Source organism: Zootoca vivipara, chromosome 10 (assembly GCF_965207765.1).
Source record: "Zootoca vivipara chromosome 10, rZooViv2.hap1.1, whole genome shotgun sequence".
Classification (NCBI taxonomy): Eukaryota; Metazoa; Chordata; class Lepidosauria; order Squamata; family Lacertidae; genus Zootoca; species Zootoca vivipara.
This window is the reverse complement of record NC_142593.1, coordinates 3,754,766-3,775,060: the sequence shown is the minus strand read 5'-3', so window position 1 is coordinate 3,775,060 and position 20,295 is coordinate 3,754,766. Positions and strand designations below refer to the sequence as shown.

The 20,295-nt window shown below is 43.2% G+C and overlaps 1 protein-coding gene across 13 annotated transcripts in view; it reads left to right on the top strand.

The window, feature by feature from the left end:
- The window catches only part of PRUNE2 (prune homolog 2 with BCH domain), a 138,693-nt gene that overhangs the window by 80,323 nt on the left and 38,075 nt on the right, over window positions 1–20,295 (top strand). For 10 of the 13 annotated variants that reach the window (XM_088653064.1, XM_088653063.1, XM_088653065.1 and 7 more), the window contains exons 8-9: window positions 437–6,989; window positions 7,393–8,185. In XM_088653064.1, the coding sequence (XP_088509190.1) occupies window positions 437–6,989; window positions 7,393–8,185 (7,346 nt within the window). The remainder of the gene's footprint in view (window positions 1–436; window positions 6,990–7,392; window positions 8,186–20,295) is intronic. The other 3 variants (XM_088653070.1, XM_088653069.1, XM_035100256.3) reach the window with 1 other exon arrangement.

Below are 20,295 nucleotides of genomic sequence, written 5' to 3'. Positions count from 1 at the left end.
GAGACTTGTCCACATTTCCCCAACCCAAGACTTCCTAGAAAAAGATTAACCACAAAATATATCAGTGTAATTGCTCTAGTCCTGGATTTCCCTGCCATTTTAAAATCTACCACTAGAATTGCTGTAATTTATTACCACCGGACTACCCTAGGTGCTTAAGTGGGGCCTGGATAGGGCAGGGGGTGAAACTGATTGGCTCAATCTGAGCAAGTTAAGAGGCTAAGGACTGAAAGCAGGAATTTGTGGTTTTAATGTGGGTTGTTTAAATCTAATACTGTTATGTGTTCTGTTTCTTTGCTTCTAAAGCCCCCTAATACAGCTCTAGCCAAAAGTCACTAGATTATTCTTCTAAAAAGAAAACTTAGTAAAGTTTGTTTTCAACTTTAAATTATGCAACACTCATAATAAATACCACTGCTTTTTTTCCCCTCAACAGATTTGTTGTGAATTAGAAGAATGTCAGAATCCTTGCCTAGAACTGGATCCTCTGGAATATGGATGTGATCAATTCCTCATTTATCACCAAGAAAATTCTTCAGCCAATTGCGATGAAATTTTCCTGCTAATGAAAGACGTTATCAGCAGGAGACATCCAGAAATGGCACCAAACAGTAGAACATCTTCCACTGAAGCAGTTGCTGGAAGTGCTCCACTTTCCCAAGGATCTTCTGGTGTTATGGAGCTGTATGGCTCTGACATTGAGCCACAGCCAAATGTTGTCAACTTTATAGAGAACCCTCAAGATCATAATGGATCTGTCCAAGCCCATGCTGATGCTAATGTAGATCTTGTGAGTCCTGACAGTGGGCTTGCTACTATTAGAAGCAGCAGATCTTCTAAGGAGAGCTCAGTTTTTCTTAGTGATGATAGCCCAGTAGAAGGAGCAGCATCTCATCACAGTTTCCTTTCCGGTTTTGATTCCTATAGTCCCATTCCTGAAGGAGCAGTAGCTGAAGAAGAAAAATCTGAGCCTAGGAATGGCAGCAACAATTTTGATCTATTCAACTTCGATTTAACACCAATGGCTACAGTTCAGATGGATTCTTCTCATTCTGTGGACTGTTCCCCTCCTGATGACTTCTCCCATGACAGTGGTTCATCAGAAGGACAACCACCAACTGACTCAAAAGTAATTAATGAGACAAATCTATCAAAATGTGACATTACAAATTATTCAACTGATTTACCAATGACAAGAAAGGAAGAAGATGACACAATAAAATTTAATGAGTGTAGCCACTGGCAAGAACATCCTAGTATGGTAGACCTAGAAAATGACTCTTCCTCTCACCCTAAAGTGTTGAACAATGTTGAGAGGAGAACTCCACCAATCTCTATGACCAGCCGTGTGGAATCTCCACCTTTAGATGATGGGCCATCTTTATTTTGCCCACAAGATATAATTAAAGAAAATAATGAAACTGATCATGTAAACAGTTCTCAGTCTCGTACAAGATATGGGAGCTGGTGGGATGGGTTTCAAATAGATCCCAAAAATGCTGTTACGTGGAGTTCAACTGAACCAGAATCTGTATTTCAGAGTCCTGATTCATGGAAAGAATATAAAACAAATCTATTACTGAAAGAGCAGACTGATAGAAGAGCTTCAGACTCAGTCTGTATACAAGAGCAGCAGAAGCGTATGGATTTTTCAGGAGCAGGTATTTGGGAGAACAAGTTTGGTGCTGCCCAAGTTAAGCAGGATTTGGGATGCCAACAAAAAGACAATGACCAACCAATGGAGGACTTTGCTAGCATGTGGAATACCAGCCAACCAGTTCCTGCAATTCCTGGTCCCTGGGGTAATACCAATAGTAATGGTGGACACATCAACACAAATTCACCTAATGTTTGGGCAGAAATTGATCATGATGGTTCTGGACATTCAGAACGTACATGGAATGTTCCTCAGGTAGATTTTGATCATAGTTCCCCAATGAAACTTGATACATGGGTTATGTCCAACTGTTCACCAGAACACTCTGAATGCAATGATTCTGAACATCTAAACAGTCAAGTAGACCTAGGATCAAAGAACGAAGGACAAGATAGTTCAATAAAAAACAACAGAATATATGAAAATGCAAATAATGATACGAGTGGTATGCTGAAGAATGTTAAATCGGCTATGGAACACCAAAGGGATACTGTACTTAAACCCAAAGAATTTGAAAATACCAATGGATGGGCCATGTATGACACAAACATTAGAAAAGAGGCACTTGGAAACCTTGTCTCTTGGGAAGACCCCTTCCTGTCATATAGAGAATCAGACTTTAACACCTCAAATACATGTGATGATTTGATTGTTTCTCCACCAGATACAAATTATTCAACATCTGACTCATATGTATCACCAACAGGGGTTGGAGATGAAAAAGAGAGTGAGGGCAAACATTATGAGCCAATCTTGGATCAAATGGTAAACATAAGCTCAGGTGAACCTGAAACATACAATTTTGGAGATTTGAAATTACCACAAACATCAGCTGTATGTTCCACTGATTCTGACTATGGAAGTAGAGGCCCTGGGGAAGCACCACTTAATAATAAGAACCAACTGGAAGCAGTACATTCTAAAACTACTATTATGAAAAATATTGATTTACTTGATTTGAAACAAAAAGGTGCTTCATATTTTTCAGATGACTACTGTGATAATGAAAGTAGTCCTTCTTCTGAAGACTGTGGAATAATGACGTTTTATACAGAGAAAAATAGCCACTCAGCTCTAAATAATACCATAGATATTGGAGGGGGAAATGCTGAAGTAAGTAGTGGTGTCATCCTTGAGGACAAAAATGACATGGAGAGAACATTTTCAGTCAGTGATCAAGTAAAAAGAAACAAACAATCAGAGCAGAACACCAGACTTCTAGATAAACAGTTGAACCAGTGGGATGAACAGCTTCAATACAATCAACAGACTGGATTAGAGCACAGTGGCATCTTTTCTGCCTCAAAGCAAGTAGTCAAGCAATGTCAAAGAACAGATGAGGGAAGTGGGCAAGTCACCCTTGAAAATATTAGGAATGAAATGATGCAAAATGACAATAAACACTTGATCCTTCCACTCCCTCTCTCATCTAGTAATAGTTCAGAGGAAAGCAGGGCAATTTTTGGCTCTCCCAGGTCACCAGAAAAAACAAGATGTAGTGACAGTCTAGAAAATGTAGTAGCAGAGCCAGAGGAAATAAGCCTACTATTTTCCAATGAGACTCATCCTGTCAATGAGGAAAAGAAGGGTGGATCTCTAGATAGCAATGCAGAATATTTTGCTACATCTCTCAAAAAAGAAAACAAGCACCCAATTCATAGCCTTGACATGGATGCTTTCCCAAAATACAGTTTAAATGTGTTATCCCCATCTGAAAGTTTGGATAGGGAACTATCTGCACAGAAGATCCCTGAGAAGGAGAGTGCATCCCCAAGTTCCCCTAGAGGAGAATACCATCAAGGAATGCATTATCCAGAGTTGGCTGAACATCAAGATGTATGGGATAAATTGGAGGAACGTATCTCTAAGTCAGAGCCATCAAGTTGTTTGCTACATGATGAATTGCCAATACCAGTAGGAGAACATCAGGAACATCAGGAACTTGATGAGTCAATTCCTAACTTGAACATTCATAAATTTGATTTGGAAACTCCTGAAAATGTTTCTGGAATGCTTAGCAGTCACGGAGCATCTTTAGAGGATAAAAATCAAGAGAGATCAGTGGAAATTCAATGGGATTCATATACAGAATATACAATGGATAAGCCTAGAACAAATGATTTGTTGTCAAATGGTATGGATTCTTCGCATGATAGTGAAACTTCTGAAAGCGGGGAGTCTGAGAATAAGCTTTCAAATGAGAAATGTATTGATATTATGCCTCATCATGAGTTGTCCCATATTCTAGATGCCTGGAATGTATCGATGGATGAACAAGCACAGTCTGTTGGAATAAGCCCGAAGATAAATGAAGCACTTGAAGGGTCAGATACCATGTATAATTTTCCAGAAGATATTCCTATCAATGACACCTATTACAAAGAAGACACCACTTGTAGTGGTTCCATTGACTATACACACTCAAGTGCAACCACTCCCGATACAAGTGATTTTTCTACAAATGTGCATATTTGGGATAGCTTGCAGGTAGCTAATAATCAAAAAGAAAATGAAGAATCTTGGGACATCACAACTGATGGTGAGGAAGCATCTGGAAAAGAGTTACCTGAGAATAAAAGCCAAGAAGATTCTGAAACAAGCACTGAACACAAAGTGCCGAAAAACTTAGAGCTTTGGAATGCTCATGTGGATAATGATACAGTATCCTCATTATCAAGTCCTGGAATTGATGTAGATTCAGAATATTTTAATATGCAAGAGACAGGAACACAGTCAGCTCTACATCCTAACAGACTAGAGACTGACACACAAGGGCAAGAATCTGTTCGGCCTCATGAAACAAACCTTGCAGTTGATTCAGAAAGTTCAAGCATTCAGTCTCATTTCAAGGAAAATGTCCAAGTAGTCACATTAAATGAAAGTTCAGAAAATCTTAATGCCTTTGACACTTCAATGGAGGATTATGTTCATGAAACGTCTGAATGTTCAGCACATTGGGAAACAATTCAGGATGAAGCAGATGACAATACTCCACAAATGTCTGATATAAATCATGAAGAAAACCATGGCCCAAAGAATTCAGATGCTTGGGATGTAATAATGCAAGGTCATTCTGAAACCACATTAGATAAAAATAAAAAACCCATAGTGGACAATCTTAGATTTCCAGATGATTCCTCAGAATGGTGGAATTTACCAAGCCAAGATGAAAGTTCAGTGGAAGGTGCACAATTTTATTCTGATAATGATTTAAAAACTAATGACACAGTCACCATTACACATGGTGCAATGCAAATGCACACAGAAAAAAATGAAAAGCAAAAAGAACAAAATTTTCATGATGCTGCTAAGTTTGAAAATGAGTCTACTCAAGATAACAGTGAATGTGAATGCAGAAATGGAGCAAACTCGCTGGCTAACAAAGAAGAAGAGTTAGATCAAGGTACTGTGAATTTTGAAGAGTGTTATCCACTGTCACCATCCTGTGAGGATGAAGGGGGTGTAAAACAAGAATCCTCTGTTACTAATGTTAAAGATCAAGACACTCTTAGACACCCTGTTCCAGAAGACTGGCAATCAAACCTATTGAACGCACTTGCTCAGGTCGATCCAACACTTGGTCTGCTAAGAGATAAAATGAATGCAGCATCCATCAATCCAAATGAAGTAAATGTAAATCCATTAGATAAAAAGGAAACCAGTGAACAATTTCCATCTAATACCGCACTACCTTTAAAACCAATAAGGAAACCTAGCCCAAGATGTGATGAAGTTCCACAGGAAAATTCATTTGTTCCAGATATATTACAAAACAACAACCCTAGTGATTGCCAGGCATTTACTGTTGATCCAGATTTGTGGACTAATGTTGAACAGCCTTTCATCTTGAGAACAAATGGTGAAAATCCTGATATATTAAGTCACTGTGATCAAGACAGCAGTTCACAGGCCTCAAGCAGCCCTGATGTTTGCAATGAATATGAAAACAAGGAAACTTGTGCCCAATCTTCTGTTCTAACTGAACCTGAAGAAGCTATTCAGATGTCTTCCATGCTGTCAGAAATATACAAAGACATAGACGTAGTCTTTAATCAGCAGCTGGCAATTGACAGAGAAGAATTATGTGGTGAAAGTCTGTGTCTTGATTATGAGACAAGTGTTGGTGAGTCCTACAAAGTAACACTTGCTGGAAATGAGGAGTTATCTGAAACTGGAGAGGAAACTATTATGCGGGAATCTGACATAGCAAATAAAACTACTACTGAACTAGAGGATCCGCCAAGTTCCTGTAGTGAAAATTTGGAAGCAGAACTCATAAATCAGGAAAGCAATGCATATGAAAATAAAACCTTTGAAGAACAGGAAGATGCAACTTCCTCAGACAAAATGAAGTCTATGGATCCTGCTGTTCCCCTGGTTTCACCTACAGGGATGGATGATCAGCTGGAAGCATCAGATATGCAGAGCATCAGTAAGATGTCAGTTGCCACTAAACCGTCTGCCACACTGAATGAAAGTAATCCCATGACAATCTTAGACAATCAATCAGAGAAAAGAGTAGAAATCAATGAAATATTCAGAAAGAAACATTCATTGCAAGCCTCCCTAGAAGAAGAAAATGAAGATTTCCTCTATGGTGCAGAAAGTCAATATGCCACTAATATTCTACAAGAACCTGAAAATTTGCAGGAGAATAATAGCCCATGGGTTGTAGGATCACTCACAGAACAATCACCACTTGCATGTACTTCTCCATTTGATGTATCATTTGGTCATGATTACACTCTTCAGAAAGGTGGCGTGAACAATTCAGAATGTGGCACTACTGATATCAAAGGTGAGGTTCCAGAATATTCTCAAGCAGATCAAGGTTGGGAATCACTGTTAGTAGAATCTGACGGGACTCCTGGATCTTCATGCACTTTGAAAAAATTTGAATATGAAACAGATTCAAGTAGTATTGAATCACCCACGTGTGTCAATGAAATTAATCATTCAGAATCTATAGCTACTGATGTCAACAATGAGGTTGCAGAATGTTCTCAAGAGGGTCAAGTCTGGGGATCATTTCTGTTAGAATCCAGAGAGACACCTGAATCACCATATGCTTTAAAAGAATTCAAATATGAAACAGATTCAAGTAATATTGATTTATCAGGTGCTGGAAGTGCAAGGAATATTTCAGAATCTAAGCCTAGTGATTCCAATGGTAAAACTGGGGAATGTTCTCAAGAAGATCAAGATTGGGGATCTTTATTGTTAGAACCTGAAGTGACTCCTAAGTTGACTGATTTTTTGAAAGAATTTGAATATGAAGCAGAATCAAATAATATTGATTCACCAGCAGATGGGGTCATAAGCATAGCCAATGGTGAGTAATTAATGCATTTACTGATAGAATGTGTGTTAGACAAATAAAAAAATATACATACAGTGCTTCAGAGTTTTAAAACTTTGTGCTTAAATGTTTTCTTTGTCATTCCTGTCTAAAGAAGGCGATATTGATTATTACTGTTTCACATACTGGCAAAAGAAAGAAAACTGAGACTTTGTTGTCAGCTGCATGTATCACAGAATATTGTATTTATATACTTTATAGCAATCTAGAATATCATGCAATTAGCATAATACTTATTCACTAAGCCACACTTAAGCAAGGAAAAAGAGGGGGAATAGAACAGGAGGAGGAGCTTAAATATAATGTATTTTGTTTTTAATATTATCTTGATCAGTGACTTAACTACTTTAACTAAAATTGTTCTTTTTAACTTCAGAATCTATCTGTTATACACTTCATAATGCGAGTGAAGGGTGCAAGTCCACAGATAAGTCAGAGATGATAAGACCAGAAAGAAAGGAAAATACAACTATGAAAGAAGCCGAAGATCAATCTTCACTAGAGATGGATTATGTCCTCATTACTGGCGGAGAAACTGTATCTTTGAGGAAGGATATCTTGGGAACACAAGAAAGTAATTTCACTTCACAGGAAGCTACAGCAGTAGAACAAACGAATTCTCTTGAAACCTTTTCAGCAGAAACCTCGGATACATTTCAGTCGCTCTCCATAATAAATGAAAGTGAAGGGCAGTCTGCTCTGGAGACTGAATGGGAATCTTTCTATTTGGCAGAGAAAAGTTCTGCTGTTGTGCCTCAAAAACTGGGAGATGAAAAGAAATCACCCAGAAGCCCTGCGCAAGATCAGGAATGGACTATGGTGGGCCAAAACGGAGTGAATGATATATCACCTGAAGAAAACTGTAGCATAGACACAATAGAGTCACAATCTAGACACCCTGTTGAAGAATTAGAAGGTGTTTTACGCCAGGAATTGATCTGTGAGACACAAGATGAAACTCTGCTAGAGAGAAACTCTCACAAATCTGGGCAACAAGAGGATGGGAAATCACACAATAGAGGGACAGATGCTCTTTTATTGCAAGTTGTTGCTGGTGAATTGGATGTCCTTTCAGAACATCATTCTGTCAATGGTATGGTAACAGAACAAGAAGCAGAAGAGGAGACCCAATTTGTTGGCAGTGAAAGAGAACTCAGTCCTGTAACAGGGTAAGGACAGGTCCACACATTTTATTTCTATTTTTTCTGTATAAATATGGGTCAAATGGTCATGCAGCCAGGGAGGGGGCAAAAATCTGGGGTGCACACCTTGTACAAGTGGAAGTGCTTTCTACAGACACAAAGCCACCACTGGATATTACCCGTAGACTTTGTACTTTTTCTTTCTTTCTTTCAGTTTCTTTACTAACAATGACAGGTTTTTTTTAAAAAAGGATTCTTCAATTCTTTTCTCTATCTTAACCTGAGTAAGCCTTGCACCTCCTGAAAGATTTTGCTATGCTGAATGCAGGGATGAAGAGTGTTGTGCTTCATGCATTGGGTCTTGTTGTTGTTGTTTAGTCGTTTAGTCGTGTCCGACTCTTCGTGACCCCATGGACCATAGCACGCCAGGCACTCCTGTCTTGCACTGCCTCCCGCAGTTTGGTCAAACTCATGTTCGTAGCTTCGAGAACACTGTCCAAACATCTTGTCCTCTGACGTCCCCTTCTCTTAGTGCCCTCAATCTTTCCCAACATCAGGGTCTTTTCCAAGGATTCTTCTCTTCTCATAAGGTGGCCAAAGTATTGGAGCCTCAGCTTGAATGCCAATGCTTGAAGTTGAAGCATTGGGTCTTACACTTTCCTTATTACAGCAGCTTCTCACCTTCCTCTGACCAATATATTTCTTTCCCCACTGTTGGGATATCCTATTCCTAACAAGTATCTACTCTAGGGATGTATCATGCTGCTCTACCTTTAGACCAGAAGTTCAGCGTTCCTTGTTAGAGTCCTGAATTTTACAAGTGAGGATTGCAAGTGAAATTCTGATTGACTTGTTCAGGGAGTGGAGATGGAATCGAGTATCCTGGAAGATGGTGTGGCTAACTGAACAGAAGTACTCTGTACTGAAAAGTATTGTCCCAGGTCCCATTTGTACCAACCTGTTGTGAGACTGATCTCTCTGCTTGAGTTTTGGTTAGCAAGGTTCAAGGACGTAGACAAGGTGCTTGGATCAGTCAGGGTGACCCCTTGTGCTCTGGCCCCTTGCCACTTGTGGCTGATAAAAACTAGTTGGGAAGGGACAGCTGGCTGGGCCAGGGATGTGATGCTTCCTTGTGTGAGGGGGTGGTCCCTGCCTGCTTCAAGGAAGAAGTGCTAAAACCACTCCTCAAAAAAACCTTCCCTGGATTTGGAAAATCTAAGAAATTACTGTCCAGCTGCCAGTCTCCCCTTCCTGGGCAAGATTCTTGACAAATGGTTGAAAACCTGATCCAGGTGCTCTTGGAGGAAACTGATTTTCTAGATCCATTTCAATCAAACCGTTTAAACCTGCTTTTGGCACATAAACTGCTTTGGTTGTCCTCTCTTGGGAGAGAGAGAGGGGAAATGTGTCCTTGTTAATTCTCCTTGACCACTCAGTGGTTTTTGATACCATTGATGTCAAGGACTGTCTGAACACCAAGGAGTGGGCACTCAGAGAAGAGAGGATTGACTTGGAAGAAGGGATTGATGATCTGGAGAAGTCTGTAACAGCCAGGAGATGAGAGTCAGAGGCAGGAGAAGCTGCAGGATTGGAGAGTGAAAAACAGGTGCATGGGAAGGGAGAGATAGGTCAGGTTAGGGTAAAGGGCTCCTCCTCCTGAACAAGAAGAGGATTGAAGTGGGAGGAACAGAAACAGGTTGCATAGAGACATAGTTTTGCCTGCTTGCATGCAGCTCAGGTGAGGGAGATACATAAGCTGAGGTTGGAGGTGAGGCCTCCCTGCTGCTACAACTGCCTCATTGGGTGGACATCTAGGAATAGCTGAGGCTTTTGAGACATAGGACTGATAGACATGCCCTTTCCTAACTTGTAAGTGTACTTTTGACAATAAAGAGTTAATTCCTCACTCTGGACATGCCTTGCCTGACAGCACCATGGCAATCGACCATGATATACTTTTGGAGTGGCTGTCTAAGTTAGGGGTGAGTAGCACTGCTTTGGATCTACTTGGATGGTCAGTTCCGGAGGGTGCTGCTTAGGGAGTGCTCTTCAGCCCCATGGAGCCTTCAATGTGGAGTTCATCAGGGTTTGATTTTATTGCTCATGCTGTTGAACATCTACATGAAACCACTGAGTGGGGTCATCCAGAGTTTTGGAGTATGTTGTCAGCAACATGCTGATTCCACACAGCTCTACTTCTCCTTTACATCTGCAGGTGAGGCAGTGGATGTGCTGGACTGATGTCTTGCCTTGGTAATGGACTGGATGAGAACCAATATTCTGAAGCTCAATGCAGATAAGATTGAGGCACTGTTAGTGGGAGGTTTCCTAGACTGGATGGCTGGGAGGTCGCCTGCTCGAGCAGTGGTTTAGCCCACAGTGCCACCTGGGATTGTGCTTTAAAGAGAAAACATGAAGGCAACCAGTTCGGCAAGACTGATGGACAAGGAACTTTGGGGGTCATTTCTGCCTCACAAGTGCTATGTTATTGTCCCTGCTTGACAGCAAGAAGAAGGGGAAAGCAAAAACATTGCCGTCTTTTACTGTGATGGAAGCAGATCTAGGATCAGACCCTCATATCCAAGAGCGTTGGCTTAGCCCTCATATCTGTGGCCAATTGCTCATATTTGAGTTTAATTAGAGTTTAATGCATTTAAGTTTTGTGTGTTTAAGTTTGTTGAAGTTGGGGTTCAATGTGAACATACATACCCTTGATACACAGTAGTTATCACTGATATATCGTAAAACAATAACCTAGACAGGACAGTCATGGCCCAAAAAAGATGGCTATGATTTTGGGGTCCTGAGCTGTCTGAGATGGATAATGGGGTACATTTGGATTTTACTCCCTACTCCCCAAAGTGCAGCCTGAGCTAGCATAAACTAGTACATTGATAGTTTGACATTTACCCCGCCAGCACACCCCCACATAATTTTCCATAGAATTCTTTTTCATGCAGAGTATGAAAAATAAATATGCTATGTAGCTTGTGCCTCTCAGCTGTGCGCCACAACTTAACTGCTAAAATGCTTTCACTACCTTGAAAAATTGGGTTTGGGCTATTGAGTTGATTAGAAGTTTGCTGCTTTTATCTTTCTCTCACTGTAGATTTTTACTTCATCTCTGGATAGGCAAAGCAGAGTTTTTCAAGCTCTGCCACTGATTTTCTTAGTAAATGTAGGTATAATTATGCATGTGGGGGGGTATATATGCATATATATTCCGAGCTTGACACAACTCCACAGGGGCCATTAAATTATCATAATTTGCAGATGAATTCTAGTGCTTCTCAGAGCTGCTGTCGCTTCTGATCTATACAGCTTGGTATCCAGAGGCAGGTGATCATCCTTATTTAGAAGTACCACTAGTCATGTGACCAGAAAAATGGTGGAGATCTGTATTGCTAGTGAGCTGCTATAGAAGGCAGATGCTGAAGCAAAGTATTAAAACATCTTTTTTTTATTTTTACATTGGAAACAATCCTTCTAAGCTTCTAGAAGGTAAGCACATTGGTTTTCGTACTGAGAGATTGACAAGGAATGTGCTTTTTCTACTTAAAAGCTCTATTGTTGCAGCATTGCAAGGGTGGGTAGAGAAGGGGGGGGGAATATTTGTCAGCAGGATGCAAAGCGTCCACTGCCTCATTATAGGGGGAAAATAGGCAGCTGTGCCTTAATTCCGTCACATCTTTTTATGAAGGGAACTGTACATGCATTTGATGGACTTGTCATGCCAGGAAGTGGATGTGTTTTGTGCAATTAGGGAACAAAACTTTCCTGTGTCTTTAATTGCCTAAGGCTCTTCATTATTGTCATTTAGTCCTCTGCATAGCTTTCCGAGTAAGGGGGCAGGGAGGGAATCAAGGAACTGCCACTGTCTAAGGGGGCTAACAGCCTGCTTAACCAAAGGAGCATTATTTGCGATCCCTTCTGCCTTATAGCCCGGTAGGCAGACACAGCTGTCCTGTCTTTGATCTGAAATGAAGCCTATGACACTTTATTCTTCAAGCATCCTCCTGAATCATTCGGGTTAAGAAAAGAAAAGAAATAAACTGGAATGCAAAGCTTGGAAAGTCTTATGAGCACTTTTGAAATGATAGCCAGAATTGCTGCTGGTTTAACTGTCAGTGAAATAAGATTGAAAAATTCCTGTGAGAAACTACTTTGAGGTGTGGAGGGTTTAAAACATGAAGTCTTTAAAGCATAAGTGTAAAGAGAGATGTTGTGCATGTGATTGATTTGATGGTTATAAATTCCTATGAAGCAGAGTTGTAAACGGGGTGGGGAGGTAGGCAGGTCAGTATCATGCCTTTTAAAGCCACATGAAGTTAATGTGGTTGTTTGGATATAATGTTAGGCTCAGAATCAGGAATCTATGTTTTGGGTCTGTCTCTCTTTCTTAGCCTGTAAAGCGGCAGTCGTAATGTCTTACATCATGAAGCTTATAAAGCAGTTGGTAAAATGATAAATAACAGTCTTCCCAGAGAGAACACTGTGAACAATCCTGTATCTGTTGTGGCAATGCAACATGAAATGAACCCTGTTTAGGAATCTGAATCTGACATACCTTCTCAGCCACAATAGCTTTCTCCCTCATTTCCCCTCATGTTTTCATTCTTATTGCAAAGATAATAGGAACTCCCATCTTCCAGTGATCAATGCTGTCTTCCGTGCTGTCTGGGACTGATGACACTTGTAGTCCTGGAGGGCACTAGGTTGGCAAAGGCTGATCTACTCTTTGATGTAGTGTTATAGGAAGTCCAAGAAGTTGAGCCCTTATATATGGCTGCTGCTAATCACCTGGTGACCCCAATGAGGCAGCTTTGTTTTCTACATTCTTTTTTAAAAATCACAGTACTCTTCTAGCTGATTCCTACAAAAGATGCTTCCCACTCCTTCAATTCACAGAGCTCCCTCTCTTCAAAGCTCTCCTCTCACATTCAGACTTCTGCAGCCTTTGCATTTTTGGCTTTGGTAAATCCCAACTTGACCCACTTATAGCCACTGAAAATGCTGTTGCTAAGACAATTTCACTGGTTAGGGCAGTTAGTGCACCAGATTCCGACATCAATTCCTTTGCAATGGGCTCAACTCACTTCCACCCCCCCCCCTCCTGCTGGCCAATATTAACATACACACCTACTTTCCCATTTTAGGGCTTTCCCATGTATATTCTCGACCTAATGTTTGCGCTTCCGCATACAACCAACACTCAACAGCCTATTAAATCAATATAGCCCAGGGCATCCTACCCTCTGTTGTCTTCAGCTTTTATTTATAAAAGAATGATGCTGCTCAGTGTAATAAAAGTATCTATGCTGTTTACATTGAAAAGAATAAAAGTACAAACAAGAGCATTCAATAAGGTTCCTAAAATCTAAGTGAAACAAAACAATACTGTGGCCAGTATAGGCAATTCAGATTGGAGTCCTGATTTGCTTATTATTCTTTTATGCCTAGTGCAAAGTTTTGTTCCTAGCTGAAACTCATAAATATTATTGCAGACATACTGTATTAATAAAATACTTTTCATATGATTGCTGCTCTGCCAGGGAGTGTTTGGGAGGACTGCTCCCCCTGAAGCCCACTTCCACCTGGGGCTTGGGGCAGGTCCCCCACTCCACCACAGCTTTTGAGGCTCCTGGGAGGCCTGGAACATCAGTGCTGCTGTGAGTACTGGAAGGACTGCTCCCCCTGAAGCCCACTTCCACCTTGGGCCCGGGGGCGGGACCCATACTCTACCACAGCTTTAAGGCTCCTAGGAGGCCTGAAACAGTGCCGCTGCTGCTTTTCTTGTAATTCTGATGTGTTCGTAACTTTTATTGTTTTTGGTTTTTGTTTATCGTTTAGTCTGTTAGTTTGTTTTCTGTATTGGTTTTAAATTCGATTTTAATGGGAGGGGTTAATTTTAGTTTGTAATTTTGTCTTTGTTTGTATTGTTTTATTGTATTAGTTTGTTTTCTGTATTGGTTTTAAATTTGATTTTAAGGGGAGGGGTCAATTTTAGTTTGTAATTTTCTGTCTTTGTATTGTTTTACTGTATTTTTTGATTTACATAGGTTTTAGGGAGGGATTTTTAGTCGGGTGTGGGAATCTGTTAAATTTTAGTGTATTTGTAATTTTTATTGTTTTTGGTTTTATTGCGTTTTTTGTGTTTTACTTTTGTTCTGTTCTTTGCTGTTTTTTACAGAGGTTTTATTTTGTTTTTAAGGGGAGGGGTCAGGGCTGCCCGGGAGGGGGTCCCAGCAAGCAAAATGGCTGGGGCAGATTCCACAGGGGGTGATGCACTGGGACAACCAATCTCAGTGGTCACGGGTAGGAGGAGGAGTTACGCTAAGACCAGACCATGTCATTACCGACGAGGCAGACTTAGTCGTTGTCTGAGGACTATCCCTGCCTCCAGGTCTGGTCCTGACCGGACGGATATTGGAATAGACAAGGGATACCCACATGACCTGAAGGTGCTGCTGTGCAATGCCAGGTCGATGATGAATAAGACCACCACCATTCACGACCTGATTGTGGATGGAGGATTTGACCTGGCATGTGTGACAGAGACCTGGTTGGAGGAAGCCGATGGGCCCGTTCTTGGCGCTGCTTGCCCACCAGGTTTCTCTTATGCACAACAACCCAGGCCATCTGGGCGGGGAGGGGGGGTTGCAGTGATTTTTAGGAAGTCATTAGTTTGCACCAGGCATCCTATTGGTAAGACTGAGTTTTCTGAGTGCATGTTCTGGAAGTTGGGCAATAGGGGCAGTACAGGATTCCTTTTGGTGTACCGACCTCCCCACTGCACCAAGGATTCCCTGCCCGAGTTGCTTCAGGTCGTGTCGGATGTGCTCCTGGAGACACCTAGCTTGGTTGTCTTAGGGGATTTTAACATCCATGCCGACACGACCTTACAAGGAGCCGCTCGGGACTTCGTGGAAAGCATGGCCACCATGGGGCTGTCCCTGAATAAGTCTGGCCCAACTCATAGCCGCGGACATGCCTTGGACTTGGTGTTTACCTCTATGGATGTTGGTGATCTGACATTAAGTAAAAGCGAAACAAAAGAAGTGCCATGGTCAGATCACTTTCTGGTGCAACTGGACTTCTCCGCAACCCTTCCCCTCTGCAGGGAGGTGGGACCGATTCGGATGGTCCGCCCCCGCTACTTAATGGATCCAATTGGCTTCCAGAGAGTGGTAGGGGATGTTTTATCCCATGTCGATGGCCTTTCAGCTGATTCCCTGGTGGCCCGCTGGAATGCAGAGTTAACCAGCGCTATTGACTGTCTGGCTCCGAAGCGCCCTCTCAGATTGCATGGAGCCCGGACAGCCCCGTGGTTTTCCCCGGCGCTGAGGGCGATGAAACAGTCGTTGAGACGGCTAGAGCGCCGGTGGCGGAAAACTCATTTTGAATCAGACCGGACACGGGCTAGAGCTCAACTTCGAGCCTACCAAGTGGCAATGGCGACGGCGAAGAGGACCTTCTTTGCCGTCTCCATCGCATCTGCAGAAAACAGCAGCAGGAGACTCTTCCAGGTGGTTCACAATTTAGCGGAACCACCTGCTCCATCCGGGCCCAGTACGGGCCACATGATCTCCTGCAATGATTTTGCAAAGTTTTTTTGCAGATAAAGTCGCTCAGATTCGGGAAGAGGTAGACTCCACCGTGGGAGCAGGGCCGGGGCGGGGGAGTGCTAGAGTCCTGTCTAGTCAAGTTTTGTGGGATCAATTTCAATCTGTTACCTCCGAGGATGTGGACAAGCTGCTTCGACGAGTGAAACCAACCACCTGTCTCCTTGATCCTTGCCCATCCTGGCTTATAAAAGCTAGCCAGGAAGGGCTGGGCGATGGGCTTCGCGGGTTGGTAAATGCTTCTCTCCATGAAGGAGCCTTCCCAGACCCGCTGAAAGAGGCGGTTATTAAACCGCTTCTTAAAAAACCATCTTTAGATCCGGCCAATATGGCCAACTATCGCCCAGTCTCAAATCTTCCATTCTTGGGCAAGGTGATTGAGCGAGTGGTTGCTGAACAACTTCAGGCACGCCTGGAAGAAGCGGACCATTTGGATCCCTTCCAGTCAGGATTCAGGCCTCATCATGGGACTGAAACTGCCTTGGTCGCACTGGTCGATGATCTCCGGCGGGCTAGGGACAAAGGTAAGAGCTATTTCCTTGTTCTGCTGGATCTCTCAGCGGCTTTTGACACCATCGACCATAACATCCTTCTGGATCGTCTAGAGGGTTTGGGAGCTGGGGGCACTGTCATGCAGTGGTTCCGCTCCTTCCTCCTGGGCCGTGTTCAGAAAGTGGTGGTGGGGGATGAGTGTTCAGACCCCTGGGCTCTCACTTGTGGGGTGCCTCAGGGTTCTGTCCTCTCCCCCATGCTTTTTAACATCTATATGCAGCCACTGGGAGAGATCATCAGGGGGTTTGGGCTGGGTGTCCATCAGTATGCTGATGATACCCAGCTCTACCTCTCTTTTAAATCAGAACCAGTGAAGGCGGTGAAGGTCCTGTGTGAGTGCTTGGAGGCGGTTGGAGGATGGATGGCGGCTAACAGATTGAGATTGAATCCTGACAAGACAGAAGTACTGTTTGTGGGGGACAGGAGGCGGGCGGGTGTGGAGGACTCCCTGGTCCTGAATGGGGTAACTGTGCCCCTGAAAGACCAGGTGCGCAGCCTGGGAGTCATCTTAGACTCACAGCTGTCCATGGAGGCACAGGTCAACTCTGTGTCCAAGACAGCTGTTTATCAGCTCCATCTGGTACGCAGGCTGAGTCCCTACCTGCCCACTGACTGTATCTCCAGAGTGGTGCATGCTCTAGTTATCTCTCGCTTGGACTACTGCAATGCGCTCTACGTGGGGCTACCTTTGAAGGTGACCCGGAAACTACAACTAATCCAGAATGCGGCCGCTAGACTGGTGACTGGGAGCGGCCGCCGAGACCACATAACACCGGTCCTGAAAGACCTACATTGGCTCCCAGTACGTTTCCGAGCACAATTCAAAGTGTTGGTGTTGACCTTTAAAGCCCTAAACGGCCTCGGTCCGGTATACCTGAAGGAGCGTCTCCACCCCCATCGTTCTGCCCGGACACTGAGGTCCAGCTCCGAGGGCCTTCTGGCGGTTCCCTCGCTACGAGAAGCCAAGTTACAGGGAACCAGGCAGAGGGCCTTCTCGGTAGTGGCACCCACCCTGTGGAATGCCCTCCCACTAGAGGTCAAAGAGAACAACAATTACCAGACCTTTAGAAGGCATCTCAAGGCAGCCCTGTTTAGGGAAGCTTTTAATGTTTGATGGATTTCTGTGTTTTAATGTTTGATGGATTTCTGTATTTTAGAATTTCTGTTTTGTTGGAAGCCGCCCAGAGTGGCTGGGGGAACCCGGCCAGATGGGCGGGGTATAAATAATATATTATTATTATTATTATTATTATTATTATTATTATTATTATTATTATTATTATTAATACTGCAATCCTATTCACACTCTCCTGAACAAAGTAAAACATAGGAGTAAATATGGATATGATAATGCTTAGTATTAACTTTTCCACATCATAGCAATGCCACCGTAACAGGATCAGATCCCTGTTTAAATATATCCTTTGTTTATTCTTTAATTTTTAAGCAAGGTGATACATAGCTATCTGTGAAAGATTTGTTGAAATAACATAAATTTTTACCATGTTTTCCTGCCACACGAGGCGGTGGTGGCCGAGCCTTTGCTCAGACTTTTGGACAAAAAAGCACCTTGGGTCTGGGGCCCACGACCGGCAAAAGCTTTCCAAAGGGTCAAAGAATTGCTTATATCTAATTCGGTGTTGACACAGTTTGATGAAAATCTCCCAGTTGTGCTGGCTTGTGACGCTTCCCCTTACGGGGTGGGCACGGTACTGGGCCACCAACTATCAGACGGGAGAGAAGTCCCAGTGGCGTACTTCTCTCAAACCCTCACACCAGCGGAATACAACTATTCCCAGATTGACATAGAGGGCTTGGCAGTGGTTAAAGGAGTTTAAAAAATTCACAATTTCCTTTATGGTCGACCCTTCACTATCGTTATCGACCATAAGCCCCTCTTGGGACTCCTTGCCCCCGATCACCAGACACCCCAGGTGCTCTGCCCTCGAGTTTTGCGTTGGTCCATCTTCTTGGCTGGCTACCAATATTCCTTACAGCACCGACTCGGAAAAGCCATGGGGCACGCAGGTGCTCTCAGCCGCTTACTGCTGCCTGAAAGTGGCCCAGATCCTGCTCCAGCTCACCAGATAGTGCAGCTGGTAGACTTACCTGACCAGCCCCTGTATGTGAAAGACATTGCCACTGCAACAGCGAAGGACAGGTTATTGGCCCGTGTTGCGGAATGGGTGGGGAGGGGGTGGCCCAGAAAGCCAGGACCGGAATTCTCAAGCTTCACAGCTCGCAAAGACGATTTGTCGACGCACAGGGGATGCATATTGTGGGGTAGCTGAGTCAAGTCCCCCACCTGCTTAGGAGAAAGGTCTTAGAAGGCCTGCACATGTCCCACCCCGGAATAGTCAGGATGGAGGCACTGGCCCGCAGCTACGTCTGGTGGCCGGGCATGGACGCCGAGATAGAAGGCTGGGTCAAACACTGTGAACCCTGCCAAGTGTTGCGGCCGGATCCCCATGGGTCCCCATGGTCAAGGGTGCACATGATATAGATAACAGCCTACTCTGTTATTTATAGCCTAAACTGTAAATGTGACTAACTAGGCTGGACTAACCCTACTTACCGGGGAGTAAACCAACTGAATTTATTAAGATTTCTTTCGAATTGGCATTATAGTACTGCACTGCTCTTTCAGAATGCACTATAGCCATTGGGAACATCCTAGTCTTTCCTCTCTGACTGTGTTCACACTCTCATTTACCATGCACTTACTGTGTTTCCAGTGCTGGCTTTTAAAATATGTGTTCACATGATGTTTTCCAAAATGTCTATCTATCCTGTACTTTGTTATAGCATGCTACTATTTGACAGTGGTGACGCCTAGGGCTCGGTCCCAGCTCCTGCCAACCTAGCAGTTCGAAAGCATGCAGTGCAAGTAGATAAATAGGTACTGCTACAGCGGGAAGGTAAACAGCGTTTCCATGCGCTGCTCTGGTTTGCCAGAAGCGGCTTTGTCATGCTGGCCACATGACCTGGAAGCTGTACGCCGGCTCCCTTGGGCAGTAAAGCGAGATGAGCACCGCAACCCCAGAGTCGTCCGTGACTGGACCTAATGGTCAGGGGTCCCTTTACCTTTCTACTATTTGAAATTGTTTCTAAAACCAGCATAACACCAATTCGCTGTGCTTAAGTGCTGTAATGTGAACATACCCTTAGTTTAGCTCCTCATCTACTGTATATACACCTGTGAATGGTAGACCCAGTGCTTTATTTCTTGGGGTACTTTTGTCCATTTACTGTATTTATTTCCCCCGATTTGAACTATAGAATGGTGATTTTCTTGAGTCAAAATGAGAGTACCCCTAAACATTTTTTAAAGAAAAAAAGCACTGGGTGGACCTATTGCAAATCTACTGTACTATTGGGTAAATCAAGATGATGAGGATAGTAAAATATTTCATATTTGGAGTTATAGAAGTTAAACATTTCAGTTGACAGTAATGATAAGATTTGTTACAAGAGTCAAATCTCAGCAGAGCTGAGATGGAAATGCTCACTTCTTAATTTGAGACTATTTTAGCCCTGATGTGGTACAGAATAAAATAGAAAATGTTTTGTCATTTGCTGCTCCAGGCTCAGTCTTGCCGGGTGGCGGCTGCTGTGTGTTCATCTGAGAGGCTTTTTGCTATCATTCTATTCATTCCTTTATACTGGAAGCAAAAGTGCCCTGAATGTTTTGGCCACCGTGTCAGTGATGGCTGGTGCCCTTTGGGAATGGTAGAGTGGAAGAAGGCAGGGAGTAGCAGGTGGAGCAGAACCCCGTGGCTGGTAGAGGCAACTAATCCTTCACTTGTCCCCATTCTCTTCGCATATTAGTTCTACAAGGGCAGAGCAGAAACTAAAGAGGAGGAAGCTCACAGCCAGGACCCCCTTGACTAGTATCTGAGAACTGACTGAGGTTGGTGGGGCCAGGTCCCATGTGTTATAAGGAAACTCCCCCCCCCAACCGCT